The sequence below is a fragment of the Leucoraja erinacea genome, chromosome 19 (genome assembly GCF_028641065.1).
Source record: "Leucoraja erinacea ecotype New England chromosome 19, Leri_hhj_1, whole genome shotgun sequence".
Taxonomy (NCBI): Eukaryota; Metazoa; Chordata; class Chondrichthyes; order Rajiformes; family Rajidae; genus Leucoraja; species Leucoraja erinaceus.
In genome coordinates, this window is record NC_073395.1 from 13,339,474 (window position 1) to 13,355,140 (window position 15,667).

General features: G+C 44.5%; 1 protein-coding gene across 2 annotated transcripts in view; it reads right to left on the reverse strand.

The window, feature by feature from the left end:
* The window catches only part of svopl (SVOP-like), an 88,235-nt gene that overhangs the window by 22,996 nt on the left and 49,572 nt on the right, over window positions 1-15,667 (reverse strand). For both annotated transcript variants that reach the window (XM_055650344.1, XM_055650345.1), the window contains 3 exons: window positions 13,855-13,979; window positions 9,475-9,538; window positions 8,499-8,624 (listed from right to left, as the gene is read on the reverse strand). In XM_055650344.1, coding sequence (XP_055506319.1) covers window positions 8,499-8,624; window positions 9,475-9,538; window positions 13,855-13,979 — 315 coding nt within the window. The remainder of the gene's footprint in view (window positions 1-8,498; window positions 8,625-9,474; window positions 9,539-13,854; window positions 13,980-15,667) is intronic.

Genomic DNA, 15,667 nt, shown 5'->3' on the forward strand with positions numbered 1-15,667 from the left:
CACCCTCGGGCCAATTTACAGAAGACAGTCAACCTACAAAGCTATACATCTTTGGAGTGTGGGGGGGAACCGGAGCACCTGGAGAAACCCCACGCGGTCACAGGGAGAGCGTACAAACTCTGTACAGACAGCACCTGAAGTCGAATCAAACCAGGATCTCTGGCACTGTAAGGCAGCAACTCTACCACTGCGACACTGTGCCGCCCCATTGGAGGGAGAAGTGTCCAGTTTCTGGGGAGAAAAGTTGTTTTACAAACCTCAGGAAACAGTGACCCTTTCAACAATTTACCCACATCCTTATAAGTGAATTATTAAAACCTCTTCAGTCTTGCCTGTTAACTCTAGTCCAGCATCACCACTCATAAAACAGTCCACTTCCACCCTCATCTCCCTTGAGGGGCTGCACCTTTTTCTCACATCTCCATTTACCCAACCACCATGGATCGATCTCCAATGTCATGTTCCTGCCTCATGTCCACAGCTCTTCAGTTCTCTGTTTAACACTGGCCATTTATCTCATGCATTTTCCCTCCTCACTGGAGAAAAAACTTCAGAACATTTCAGTCCTCATGCCAAGTTTTGATTGGTGCAGGTCATTAGAAGCAGCCTGAGAAGATTTTTAAACGTGATTTTATTGGAAAACGACTTATTAATGTTTGTGTGATGAACTCAACGAGTTCATTAATAATGGTTTGGAACATGGTTAGAAATGAAAGCTCATTTTGCATTTGCAAGGTTTCTCCCTGTGAAACTATAAGGCCACCTTAGACTTTTTCTCTGTAACTGCAATGTTGCCATACTGTAGAAACACTACAGAAGATCAGGGAAATAGAGGAATCCCTCCACATGCCAACTCCTAGCACTGACAAAGGCAGGGTGCCTGGGATAACGGGTATGTAAGACGTGGATACTGGAGATAGGGCCGCCGTTACACGGGCGCCCAATTCTGCCTCTCCACCCACATTGCATATCACAATGTTGGTGGCCCTGAAGCCAGCACTGTGATGAGCAATAATGCACAACAATATTCTGAAATATCCTCAGCTTGCATCAGAATAATGACAATTACCATTCCCCAGAGAAAGAAGTTATGCATTGTGCCAGGGTGCACAATCAGTGATGGGGTGGGTCCACTACTATGCACAGTTCAGATGTGTCTTCAGCACCTCAGCGGGTCTTGTAGTTTTGATCTCACAATTACAAGTAATAGCCCTGTCCCACGGTGCGAGTTCATTCCAACAGCCGAGTTTTAAAAAATCAAACTCGTGGTAATGAATGAATGAATTAAAACTTTAAGCACGGAGAATGAACGTAGCGGGTACATCGGAGCTCGGGGACGTCTCTTAGCGGCTCGAAACGCTAACAGCAGGTACTCGGGAAGACCCGCTAACAGCAGGTAAGCACGGGAAGAATCGTGAAGATTTTTCAACATGTTGAAAAATGTCCACGATAGCCCCGAGTACTGACGAGTGGCCATTACTGTAAATCTCCGAGTTCGAATCAGGGCAAACTCGGGAGAGCTCTTGGAATGAACTCGTACCGTGGGACAGGGCTATAAGACCAATGAAAGAAGCAGAGGCGACAGTGAGAAAGTCTCCATCCGAGTGCACGGGAATATCCAAACTCTGCTTGGAGCTGGAGCACCTCTGTGCAGCACCTCTGGACCTGTGAAGAACAGGCAGTGACGTAGTGGGAAATTACCCAGTCATGGTGCTTACACTAGGCAATGAGTTTTGGGATTGGAGACAAGTTAAGTATGGGATGAGCTTGGAGGAGCAGGTTTAGTTTAGTTTAATTTAGTTTAGAGATACAACGTGGAGACAGGCCCCTTCGGCCCACCAAGTCCGCACCGACCAGCGATCCCCGCACGCTAACTCTATCCTACATACACTACGGACAATTTACAATTATACCAAGCCAACTAACCTACAAACCTGTATGTCTTTGGAGTGTGGGAGGAAACCGGAGATCCTGGAGAAAACCCACGCAGGTCACGGGGAGAACGTACAAACTCTGCACAGACAAGCAGCCGTAGTCTGCGGGACTCTGGCGCTATAAGTCAGCAACTTTACCGCTGCGCCACCCAAAAGCCAGTTCTCTCGTGGTTGCCCCAAGTTCAACCTTTTAATTAATTACTTAAATTTAGATTCCTCAGCTGCCATGATAGGATTTGTACTCAGGTCTCTCGATCAATGAGCCAGCATTGTTACTGCTACTCTAATAAAGGGCCTATCCCACTTTCCCGAGTTATTCACAAATTTTCGTACGTATGGCTGGCATAACGAGCCGCTACGATACATCTACGGACCCGCTACGAACATTCTGCGAGATTGAATCAAGGGGAAAACTCGGGAGAATTCGTGAATAAGTCGGGAAAGTGGGACAGGCTTTTAACATAATCAGTGAACCACCAATGCCTTTTAACCAGCGGACCGCCAAAGCCTTTTGAGTACAAAGAGCACCACTTCCCAAGCCTTTGGAAAGAAGTCCACCTGCTTAAAGCATCCAACATGACAATGACATAAGAGTGTGGAGGCCTCCACGAAGGATCTGCGCACAACCTTTTAATGGGATACACGATCTCCAGCCTTGCTTTGTCAGCACCCACATACCTAAAAGGCTGGCAGTATCATCAAGGACCCACACCATCCTGGCCACACACTCATCTCCTCGCTACATTCAGGTAGAAGGTACAGGAGCCTGAAGACTGCAACCACCAGGTTTAGGAATAGCTACTTCCCCACAGCCATCAGGCTATTAAACTTGGCTCGGACAAAACTCTGAACATTAATAGCCCATTATCTGTTATTTGCACTTTATCAGTTTATTTATTCATGTGTGTATATATTTATATAATGGTATATGGACACGCTGATCTGTTTTGTAGTCAATGCCTACTATGTTCTGTCATGCAGAAGCAAAGCAAGAATTTCATTGTCCTATCAGGGACAGATGACAATAAACTCACTTGAACATAAAGCAAAGGCAAGGGGTGTATGATACAGCATAATAGCGACTGGGAACTGTTTATCCCATGATGTGAGTTTGCAATAAGAATGGTTAATATTTTAAAAAGGGTCGTTAAGTTTCTTGTCCAATGCACAAGTACGATGGCGTACAGGATACATACCGTCAGATATAAAGAATCTACTGAAGGCCTATTTTGAGAGTGGTACATTCTCAGTGATAATTATCCTGCCGTCTGACAGTAAGCTGCTTGGCCTGTGTCCATTTCACCACAGGTCAGCAGGTGAAGCAGGTAGTGTATCATGCCAGCAGTGAGACACTGAGGCAGATGGTGTGGATTACAGAGCCAAACCTGCAAAGCAAAGTTACAGGCTGGCCAGAGAACTAGACCAGGGTGGGGTGTCCCGGAGGGAAAGACATTCTGGGCCTGTGGCCAGTGGGAGACAGTTCATTATGAGTAGCCTCATTCAAAGATACATCTTAGAAAGTAATTTAGCATTTCAGGACAATAGGACTATTCACAAGTCTGCAATGGTACAAGAGCCAGTTTATAGCAGTTTCAGGACGACAGCTACCACCATAAGAGTACTCGAATAAAACTAGCAGCACACGTTTCCGTACCAGTGCTACTGTTGTGGGCTCCCAAATATCGGCAAGACCAAGCGTAGACTTGGCGATCGTTTCACTCAACACTTACACTCAGTCACTTTAGCCTACATGATCACCTGGTTGCCAAATATTTTAACTCCCCGTCTCATTCCCACGCTGACCTATCTGTCATGGGCCTCCTCCACTGACAGACTGTGGCCACACACAAATGGTGGAACCCCCCAGTCCGTTCCCCCCCCCCCCCCCCCCCACGTCCCCCAAGTCACCCTACAAGTTTACTGTTCGCATCCTTGGATCCCTCTCATTAGCACATCATCCCCAGCCAACAATGGGCCATTATTGACTCTGCTCTTCCTGAAGTCATCTGTTGTTGGCCCTGATTTGTTCTGTCCTTGTCTCGATTCCAGTTTCCAGCCCCCCCCCCCCCCCCCCCCCCCCCCCCCCCCCCCCCCCCCACCTCCATCTCAGTCTGAAGAAGGGTTCAGACCAAAGATCTTAGAGCAGAGCTGCTCTGAGATCTTTGGTTCAGACCTGTAACATCACCTATTCCTTTTCGTCAGAGATGCTGCCCGACCCAGCTGATTTACTCCAGCTTTTTTTCTCTGTCCAGGTTCAGTACAAAGTGCTGCAATGAGATGACAGCGATTGCATCAAGTAAAATTCACACCAGCCGGGACATTGAAACTGCTCAAATTATGGAGTAGCATCTTCCTGGCTCCTTACAAATTTTCCAGAAGCCCTGAATGAGTTCGGTGCTTGAGAGCGGGCTGCATTGTGTTGTGGAAGAGTGCCAAAGCTCTGAAAATATACGGAGGGATATTACAGAGGTATGAATCCACTATCGTCAACACAGGATAGCACACTCAGACAGATTAAAGACTGTTGCTTGCAGAAGAAAACCTTGGAGATGATCCAGAGGAGATGGCTTCATGTCTTCCAAAGTAACAAGAAGAGAGGAAGGTCCATTGGCCACTGAGACAGAGAGTGAGTCAGGGAAGAGGATGGTGTGGAGGCAGAGACACAGCAATAGATGCTACTCCCTGAATCACACTGTGGATCGCAGCATAGCAATTACCATTCAAGCAAAGTGCAGGGAGCAGCACAAGACCTCTTCTGAAGGTTTCGACGTCGCCAATCTGCTATCATGAAACACCTTGCTCAAATATGGAAATTTATCTCCATCTTGCATTCACTCCATGACGGCCTGCGATCATGATACTAACCCACCGGCCCCCAACAGGACAAATCTCAGTGAGACTGGTGTTCAGGATTAGCTTAATTTGGCATTACGTTCGTCAACAGGTATTGTGGGCTGAAGAGCCTGTCCTTGTGCTGTTGAACGAGGCGACATTATTTCGTGGCCCAACACTGTTTTCAAATTACTTTCCTGCAATGTTACGCCTCACCTCCTCAACACACCCATGGCAATAGAGCCAATTTCAGAATTTACGATAGTAAACTTTGCGTCAACTACCTCCTCTTGCAGCATGTTCCATACACCTACCAACCTTGGTGTGAAAAAGTTACCTCTCAGGTTCCTGTTATATATATCCCCCCCCCCCCCCCCCCCTTAACTTAAACCTATGTCCTCTGGTTCTTGATTCCCCTACGGTGGGCAAGAGACTGTGCATCTACCCAATCTATTCCTCTCATGATTTTGTATAGAAACTTTGAAATTAGGTGCAGGAGTAGGCCATTCGGCCCTTCGAGTCTGCACCACCATTCAATATGAATCAGAACTCCATTCCTGCTTTCTCACCATATCCCTTGATTCCGTAAGCCCTGAGCTATATTTAACTCTCTCTTGAAAACATCCAGTGAATTGGCCTCCACTGCCTTCTGTGGCAGAGAATTCCACATAATCACAACTCTCTGGGTGAAAACGTTTTTCCTCATCTCAGTCCTAAATGGCCTACTTCATATACTCCCCATATGCTTCTATAAGATCATCCCTTATCCTCCTGCGCTCCAAGGAATAGAGCCCTAGTCTACTTAACCTCTCCCGATAGCTCAGGCCTCAAGTCCTGGCAACATCAATAGTGATGGTGGCAAATTTAGTGAATGGTGATCAGTAATCAGAAGGACTCCTGGGGTCATGAGGTGAGAGTTCCTCTTGTGAGCCTACAGGGAAACTGGAGCACAGACATGCTAAGAGTTTACTCACTGCCTGTGCATGCTGTGGGCCCCAGCACTTCCCCACCTCCGATCCAGCACAGATGCAGGCATGTAGAGAGCAACTGTGCTTTGGGACACCTGCTCTTTGTCAAAATCCTCTCTGAATCCCGATATGTGACAAGCTAAAAAGCACCACACCCTTCTGCCTTGTATCAGAACTGGCCTGTTCCAAGGGTAAACAAAGAACTGTGGGTGCTGTGTCTATTACCAAAGATAGACACAAAGCACTGACGTAATTCAGCAGGTCAGGCAGCATCTCTGGAGAGAAAGGAGGGGTGACCATTTGGGTCTGTCTGAAGAAGGGTCCCGACCCGAAATGTCACCATTCTTTTTTCTCCAGAGATGCTGCATGACCCGTAGAGTTACGTCAGCACTTTGTGTTCATCTACAACCCTCAAGGAAACTCCATTCACATCTAATCACCGGCAACTTCTGAAAACAGAACTGTAATGTTTACAAAGTTAGCGCCATTTAGTTTAGTTTTTAGTTTAGTCTAGTTTTGAGATACAATGCGGAAACAGACTCTTCAGCTCACTGAGTCTGCGCCGACCAGTGATCCCCGCACACTAACACTATCCTAAACACACTAGGGACAATTTACAATGATACCAAGCCAATTAGCCTAAAAACCTACACGTCTTTGAAATGTGGGAGGAAACTGGAGATTCCAGAGAAAACCCACGCACGTCACGGGGAGAATGTACAGACTCCATACAGACAAGCACCCATAGGTCAGGATCGACCTGTGGAAGCCTGTGGCTTGGCTGCAACTTTTCCTTACACTGTCAATTTCAACGCATCAGTCCCAACCCATCTTCCAACTCACGCACTCAATGGGGTTGCGTTTCAGTCCAAAGAGCCAGACAAAAAGGAGCAGTTGTTGATGCAAGTTATACTGAAACTACAGGGCAGGGAGAGTCACCTGTACTGCAGTCTGTGATCCTTCGTACCACAGCCAGGATACATCTAATTAGTTCCTACTCAAGGTTAGGTGGCTACAACCAAAGCATTAGTTTCTTCATCACCAATTAGACAAATGCTGGAATGTTTGGGACACTTTATTTGATTCACATCTCTCCTTTCTACTGTTACAGCAGATTATGTTATTACATTTCCAACAGAATCATCAGGGAAACTCTAAACCCAGAATTGCAAACACACACCCCTTGTTCTGTGAACTGGACATAATTCACATTGCTTGGTAACACCGTCAGTTTTTTAAGCAAACACCAGAAATGTTTGAAGTTTCCAAACTATCCAAATGACGTGCCTCCCCAGGCAGGTACTCAAATAGTTTGCTGGATATCTTTCGCTTGCTTAAGTTTTCTCGTCACATCCACGCCTTTATAATGAATGTTTTTTGTCTATGTCTTAGTTGAAGTTGTGCAATTGACAATTAAAAGTCAGTGACGAACAGATCTGCTGCAAACAGAATATACCATGAAACACTGTTTGAAAGCCCCATGCTCAGTCCTTGACCTCCGATGAGATAGATGACAGTCAAAACAATGAAAAAGAGTTGCATTAAAGATTCATAAGGATGTTACAGGGACGGGAGAACGTCAGGGTTGTAAATATTTTGATTTCTCTATTCAAGAAGACTACCAGCATTCAATCACATTCCAAGATTAAAACATTTGATAGAATCAAAGGATATGGAGCTGGTGAGGAAAAGTAGCTTGAATTAAAAGACATGCCATAGTTTTATTGAATGGTGAACCAGGCACAAGGGGTCAGATGGCCTACCTTGCTTTTGTTTATTGTATTCACGTTGTCGTGTACAGCTGACTGACTTGCCAAACTTTGCAGCACATCATTAAAAAGAAGAAATAAGAGCTGGAATAGATCCTCTGGCCACACAGACTAATAAGATTGTTGCTGAACTGATCTTGATCAGTTCTCCATTTTCTTTCCTGTTTTCCTTAGTCCTTAACTCTCCTACATCTATTTCAGACTTTCGAGATACAGCGCGTAAACAGGCCATTCAGCCCACCGAGTCCACGCCAACCAGCGATCAATCAGTACACACTAGGGACAATTTTACAACTTACCAAAGCCAATTAACCTACTAACCCCGTTCGTTTTTGGAGTGTGGGAGGAAACCGGAGCACCCGGAGAGAACTCGCGTGGTCACAAGAGGAAATGAATAAACTCCGTACAGCCAGCACCTGTAGTCAGGGTCATACTTGGGTCTGTAAGGTAGCACTCTACCACTGAGCCACCGTGACGCCCTCTATTGGAGCTTACGAGCAAGATAGGTGATACTTTTACATAGAAACATAGAAATTAGGTGCAGGAGTAGGCCATTCGGCCCTTCGAGCCTGCACCGCCATTCAATATGATCATGGCTGATCATCCAACTCAGTATCCCGTACCTGCCTTCTCTCCATACCCTCTGATCCCTTTGGCCACAAGGGCCACATCTAACTCCCTCTTAAATATAGTTTTGAAGCACAGACGATTCTTGGGAAATTTGACAATGGCTGGTGGAAGATCTGCAGACCTTAGCTTCAAGATAGTCAATGAGTCCGACTACAAATCTCTATTGGGTAAACATTTCTAAGGATTCAATCATCAAAGCAGAAATTCCCTTGAGCTCTACATTAAATAAATACCATATTATAAAATTACGCCCTCGGATTCTAAATTGCCTCATGAGGGGAAACCTGTTCAAACAGGTAAGGCAAAGTCTTGCTCAAACTTTCTGCAAAAAGCATCCAGAGAGTAGAAGGCTTTCTTCGACTCACCTTGAACACCAGCAGCAGAATGATGCTCGGTATGGTGGAAATACGCACCAGCCATCGCCAGCCAAGTGTGGGAACTATTAGGTAGGCCAGGAGGATCTCTATTGTGGACCCAGTGAGCCAGAAGATCTGCAAGAGAAGGAGATTGAAAAAGATATTAAAAAGAGATGAAAATATTATGAACAGTTACACCTTGTTCACTCAAATGGATGGAACATGTCTATTGGAATCTGGTAAGGGTAAAGATGGATTTACATACTGATTGAAGGTCATTCACCAGAATCAGAAAGAGGAGGGAATTTCAATCACAGTTTAATGATGACAATTGTTGCCTGATTAAATGACTTAATCACAAAGTGAAACCAAGATGCCACCATACACCATTTTGTGTCTATCTTTGGTATAAAGCAGGTGCAGGCTTATAGCAAAGATAGACACAAAGTGGTGTATTTTGGAGACAGCGTCTTTGCAAGAGACAGGTTGGGAGCAAGTGTAGACCAGATAACTGTGGAGGTCAGCAGGTTGCTAGTCGATAGCCTGTCTCCTGAGCGTTTTTTTCTCGCTTCCATTCCTACCCTCCCCAATCAGTCTGAGGAAGGGTCCCAACCCAAAACTTCAGCTATCCATGTTCACCAGATATGCTGTCTGACCCGCAGTGTTACTCTAGCATTTTGTGTATGTCTCAACGTAAACTCTCTTGTTTGTGCAGTAATTATCACCTTCACAAAGAACGTGCTGGATGTAATTTTGATTTAGGACAGCGATAATCAAACAGGAATAAATTATTATCTGTCCATCATACATCTCCCCCAATCACCCAAATTGCCCCCGTGTTTTGTTTATCGGAGTTGTCCATTGTAAAATAGAAACATTTAATTTGAGTCAGTTTTGAGATGAAAAACTCAAAAACATCTCTCCCATATAAGTTTGGCACCTCACAAGTTCTGACCTCTCAGAACAAGCACGCTTGGCTTCTCACCTGACCCAGAGGTAAAATACGCCCTCGATACTTGGAAGGCATGAACTCAGTCATGAGAATAAACCTGAGCAGAATAAAATAAAGTAGGAGTGACCACATTGCATTCACATAAAACAGCAACAAGCAATATTAAAATGTTATAAATTGAGTTTAGTTTAGAGATACAGCACGGAAACAGGCCCTTTGGCTCACTGAGACTGCAACGACCAGCGATCACCCTGTACACCAGCACTAACCTACACACTAGGGACAATTTACAATTGTCACCGAAGCCAATTAACCTACAAACCTGCACGTCTTTGGCGTGTCGGAGGAAACCGGAGCAGCTGGGGCAAATCCACCGGGAAGACGTACAAACTCCTTACAGACATCACCCGTAGTCAGGATGGAACCTGGGTCTTGGGCACTGTAAGGCAGCAACTCTACCGCTGCGCCACTGTGCTGACCTGAGCAGCCTTGATGCTTGCACATGGAGAATTTAAATCACACATTGATATAGATCTTCCTACACTTACGCTTCAGCAGACTGTGAGTGGCACGACTGTGGGGGAAAAGACGATTGAATATTCAAGATGAAATTGAAGCTATATATCATATTTCCAAACACTTCCACTACAGTTGTGCCATGCTTTGGTAGATCATGCATGGATTCAGCAAGTGTTCTGCTTAATAAAAGTTCATAAGTTCATGTTATAAAAGCAGATTTAGTCCAAGTTTACTCTGCATTTCAATCAAGGCAGATCAATCTCTTCCTCTCAAACTGATTCTCCTGCCTTCTCCCCATAACCCCTGACACCCATAGTAATCACGAATATGTCAATCTCCCCCTCAAAAATATCCATGCCTCCACAGATGTCGGTGGTGATGAATTCTACAGATTCACCACCCCCCGACTCAATTCCCCCTCATCTCCTTCCTAAAAGTAGTCCATTGACCATGATAAGATAAGTGGTGGCACAAAAAATATCAGTACCAAATATTATCTTCCCTAACATTGAGAATAAGATTAAGTCATAGGTTGAAAGCAAATGTGGGACTGATAACAAATTGGGGGCAACACAAGTTACAGCTGGAAGGGCTGATGCCTCACAGCTCCAGCAACCCGGGTGTAACCCTGACCTCTGGTGCTGCGACAAGCAGGGTTATCTCCTGAGATGCTCCAGTTTCTTCCTATATCCCAAAAAAATGTGTGCTGGCAAGCTACTTGACCTCTGTAAGTTGTCCCTGGTGTGTAGAAAAGTGGTAAAAATCTGGGGGAGTTGATGGGGATGTGGGGGGATTAAATAGGGTTTGGCTAGCCCATAGAATACAAGAGCAGGCCGTTCCACTCTCAATGTCTGTGCCGATCATGATACCAAGCCCAACACATATCTGTGTAGGAAGGAACTTCAGATTCAAAATGCTGGAGTAACCCAGCGGGACAGGCAGCATCTCTGGAGAGATGGAATGGGTGACGTTTCGGGTCGAGTCTGAAGAAGGGTCTTGACCCGAAACGTTACCCATTTCTTCACTCCGGAGATGCTGCCTGTCCCACTGGGTTACTCCAGCATTTTGTGTCCAACTCTTATCTGCCTGTATATAATTCACACTCCTCCAAACCCTGCATATCCACATGCCTAACCAAACGTCTCTTATATTCCACTGTCTCATCTGCCTCAACAACCACCGCCGACAGTGTGTTCCAGGCACTCACCATCCTCTGTGTAACAAAACTTGTCCCACGCTTCTCCTCTCATCTCAGAGCTATGGTATTCTGGTATTAGACTTTCCCACCTCTGACTGTCGTCCCTGTCTATGCCTCTCATCATTTTATATTTTTGATATCAGGTTCTCTTGCAGCCTCTGGTGTTGCAGAGAAAACAGTCTAAGTCTGACATGCCAATACCGCCTAATCCAAGCATCATTCTGGTATCCTCTGCCACAGAAGCCAATGGAGGCCAATTCACTGGCTCTTTTCAAGAGAGAATTAGATATAGCTCTTGGGGGAAACTGAATCAAGGGATATGGGGAAAAAGCAAGAACGGGGTACTGATTTTGGATGATCAGCCTTGATCATATTGAATTGCGGTGCTGGTTCATAGGGCCGAATGGCCTACTCCTACTATTTTCTATGTCTTCTATGTAAACTTCATCTGAACCTTTTCCAAAGCCCCCAAATCCTTCTTGTAATGGGGCGACCAGAACTGCACGCAATACTCCAAATGTGGCCTGACCCAAGTCCTATAAAGTGGCATCATGAAACAGGGTGAATGGATACTTGATAGTTAGCACAAATACGATGGGCCAAAAGGACTGTTCTCATTCCATATGTCTCAGTGACAATGCGCTTTACACTTTTTGAACATTGGCCTTTATCAGTCAGGGTATTGAGTATAGAAAGTGCTTAAGAAGGAACTGCAGTTGCTGGAAAATCGAAGGTACACAAAAATGCTGGAGAAACTCAGCGGGTGCAGCAGCATCTATGGAGCGAAATCGGCCCGAAACGTTGCCTATTTCTTTCGCTCCATAGAAGCTGCTGCACCCGCTGAGTTTCTCCAGCATCTTTGTGTACCTATTGAGTATAGAAGTTGGGAGGTTATATAAAAAGTTATCCATGGTCAGAAACCTGTTCCTGCTTTCTCCCCATATCCCTTGATTCCGTTAGCCCTAAGAGCTGTATCTAACTCTCTCTTGAATACATCAAGCTGTATTGATATTCCTCTCATATCATGAGAGGAATAGATCAGGTAGATGCACAGTCTCTTGCCCAGAGTAGGGGAATCGAGAACCAGAGGACATAAGTTTAAGCAGAGTGTGGAAAGATTTAATAGGAACCTGAGGGGCAACTTTTTTACGCAGAGGGTGATGGGTGTATGGAACAAGGTGCCGGAGGAGGTATTTGAGGCAGATAGTATCGCAATGTTTAAGAAACATTTAGGCATGGATAGAACAGGCTTAGAGGGTTATGGGCCAAATGCAGGCAGGTGGGACTAGTGTAAATGAGACATGTTGGTTGGTGAGGTAAGTTGGATCGAAGGGCCTGTCATAGTGTGGCTCTATGACGCCATGAAAGCTGGCATCCTAAAGTTGCTGTATAAATTCTCACATTTTTAAACAACATAAAGAACTAACTCCTGGAAGAAGTGGCCAACATCATTCCATGAAAAGCTGCACTCGAAAATTTAGGATATTGTAACATTCAAAACTGAAGTTGATAGGGTTTTTATTTGGTAAACGTGTGTAGGGACAGGGATCAAAAGCAGGTGAATGTAGTTGTGATACTAATCAGTGTGATCAGGCTGAATGTGGAAATAAGCCTCAGGGGCTGATTGCCCTGCCCCAGTTCCCACACTGCTGCATGAATGAGCCCATGAACTGACCAAACTCATATTCCATAATTGTTTTGCAATCTTGCAAACGCATAAAATAACCTCAACAAACATCAGCCCAGCAGACCTTGGAAAAAGCAATGAGATAACAGGCTTTCATATATACAAAAACACGGATGTAATGCTAAGGCTCTATAAGGCGCTGGTCAGGCCGGATTTGGAATATTGTGAGCAATTTTGGGCACCATATCTGAGGAAGGATGTGCTGGCACTGGAGAGGGTTCAAAGGAGGATTACAAGAATGATCCCAAGAATGAGTGGGTTAACATATGATGAGCGTTTGACTGCACTGGGCCTATATTCACTGCAGTTTAGAAGAATGAGGGGACCCTCATTGAAACGAACAGAATAATGAAAGGCTAGGATAGAGTGGATGTGGAGAGGATGTTTCTACCAGTGGGACAGTCTAGGATTAGAGGTCATAGCCTCAGAATTAAAGGACGTTCTTTTAGGAAGGAGATGAAGAGGAATTTCTTTAGTCAGAGGGTGGTGAATCTGTGGAATTCTTTGCCACAGAAGACTGTGGAGGCAAAGTCAGTGAATATATTTAAGGCAGAGATAGATACTGTAGATTCTTGATTAGGGCGGGTGTCAGAGGTTATGAGGAGAAGGCAGGAGAATGGGGTTAGGAGGGAGAGATAGATCAGCCATGATTGAATGGCAGAGTAGACTTGATGGGCCGAAAGGCCTAATTCTACTCCCATCACATGATCCTATGAACCAGCTTACATAAAGTGCAAAAGAATTTCCAAATACAAGCCATAAATCAATCATTCTTCCCAACCAGTCTTTAAAGTATAAGGCAATAACCAAGAAACATAGAAAAATAGGTGTAGGAGTAGGCCATTTGGCCCTTCAGACCAGCACCGCCATTCAATATGATCATGGCTGATCATTTAAAATCAGTACCCTGTTCCTGCTTCTTCCCCATATCCCTTGATTCCTTTAGCCCAAAGGGGTAAATCTAACTCTCTCTTGGTGAGAGAAAGGAAAATGCAAACAGTAACCCTACCCCTGGGAATGACCAGCAACTCCGCTTCCGACCATGGACCGCAGGAATACAAACCAGCCGTACGTGTGTGCGAATGACGTTACCCCTGAGTAATAGGTACTCCAGACGGTGGATATGAGAAGAATCTGCAACAGAAGGAAAAGTGTAAAAAAGAGCCCACAAGACTCACGATTAACAAAACTTGCAGCATTACCAAACCTGGCGTGCAAAAAAATTACATATCATTACATCGTTTCCCTAGAGATGAGATTCCACCAGATAGGTTAGTTTAGTTTAGTTTAGATTAGATTAGATTAGTTTAGTTTAGAGATATGGCTTGCAATTAGGTCCTTGGGCCATCCGAGTCCACACCGACCAGCGATCACACTAGTTCTATCCTACAGACGAGGGGCAATTTACAGAAGCCGTCTATCTTCAGTGTAAACCAGTTTCTGCAGTTCTTTCCTGCACGACCTTCAAACCTGCACATCTTTAGAATGAGGGAGGAAACCTGAGCCTCCGGAGAAAACCCACACGGTCACAGACAAATCGTGCAAACTCCACACCCAGCATCCGTAGTCAGAATCGAACCCGTGCCTCTTCCACTGTAAGGCAGTAACTCTACCGCTGTGCCATTGCGCTGCCCCTGAAACTTAATGCAATAGTCTGAGTGTCTGCAACCTCCATCTATTAGAGGTGCAACATTAAAATTGGCATTTATTTTATTTTCAAATATATTTGCAGCAGGGTGAGCAAACAATTTTGGAAATCTTTGATTCAAATGTTATTTATTCTTTTTATAAATACAGAAGACGGTAGCATGTTTTAATGGGGGCCATGTGTAGGCTAGATTATGTGGGAAAGCTGCCTGTTACCCATTAAGAATTTTAGTGGCAGTGATTTTTATGAGTTGCCCTGACGTCATGAGCAGTTTAATAAAACCGATATATTTTTTACCAATTATTCTTTACTAATTGAATTCAAACTCACAAAGTGGTTGGTTAACGATATTTAAACACATTTTTTCGGATTATTTGTCTCGGCTTTCAGATTAATGCATTTCAATAACATAACGCTACACTATAGTACATATGAATTAGTAATATATCCATCAACCAAATTTCCCCTAAAATTCAATGAATTATTCACCTCTTCAGTAAACTTGGAGTGGCTCCCATCGAAACTCTATTAATGTTACTCAAATAATGAAAGTAATATTTTACTGAAGACAGACACAAAATGCTGGAGTAACTCAGCGGGACTGGCAGCAACTCCAGAGAGAAGGAATGGGAGATGTTTCGGGTCGAAAGCCTTCTTTATCTTATTGGGTTAAAAAAAACCTGCAGTCATTAAAAAAGAGTTTCAAGAGCAAGTATTTGATCAGTGTTAAGTCGCTTTCCCAGAATTTTTTATTTAGGATTTTAGGCTTCTGTTTTAGAAACATACAAAATAGGTGCAGGAGTACTTTGAGCCAACACCACCATTCAATGTGATCATGGCTGATCATCCACAATCAGTACTCTTGCCTTCTCCCCATGTCCCTTGATTCCGCTAGCCCTAAGAGCTCTATCTAACTCTCTTTTGAATGCATCCAGTGAATCGGCCTCCACTGCCTTCTGAGGCAGAGAATTCCACAAATTCACAACTCTCTGGGTGAAAACGTTTTTCCTCATCTCAGTTCTAAATGGCCTACCCCTTATTCTTAAACTGTGGCCCTTGGTTCTGGACTGCCCCAACATCGGGAACATGTTTCCTGCATCGAGCTTGGCCTATCCCTTAATAATTTAAAAAGTTTCCATAAGATCCCCTCTCATCCTTCTAAATTCCAGTGAAT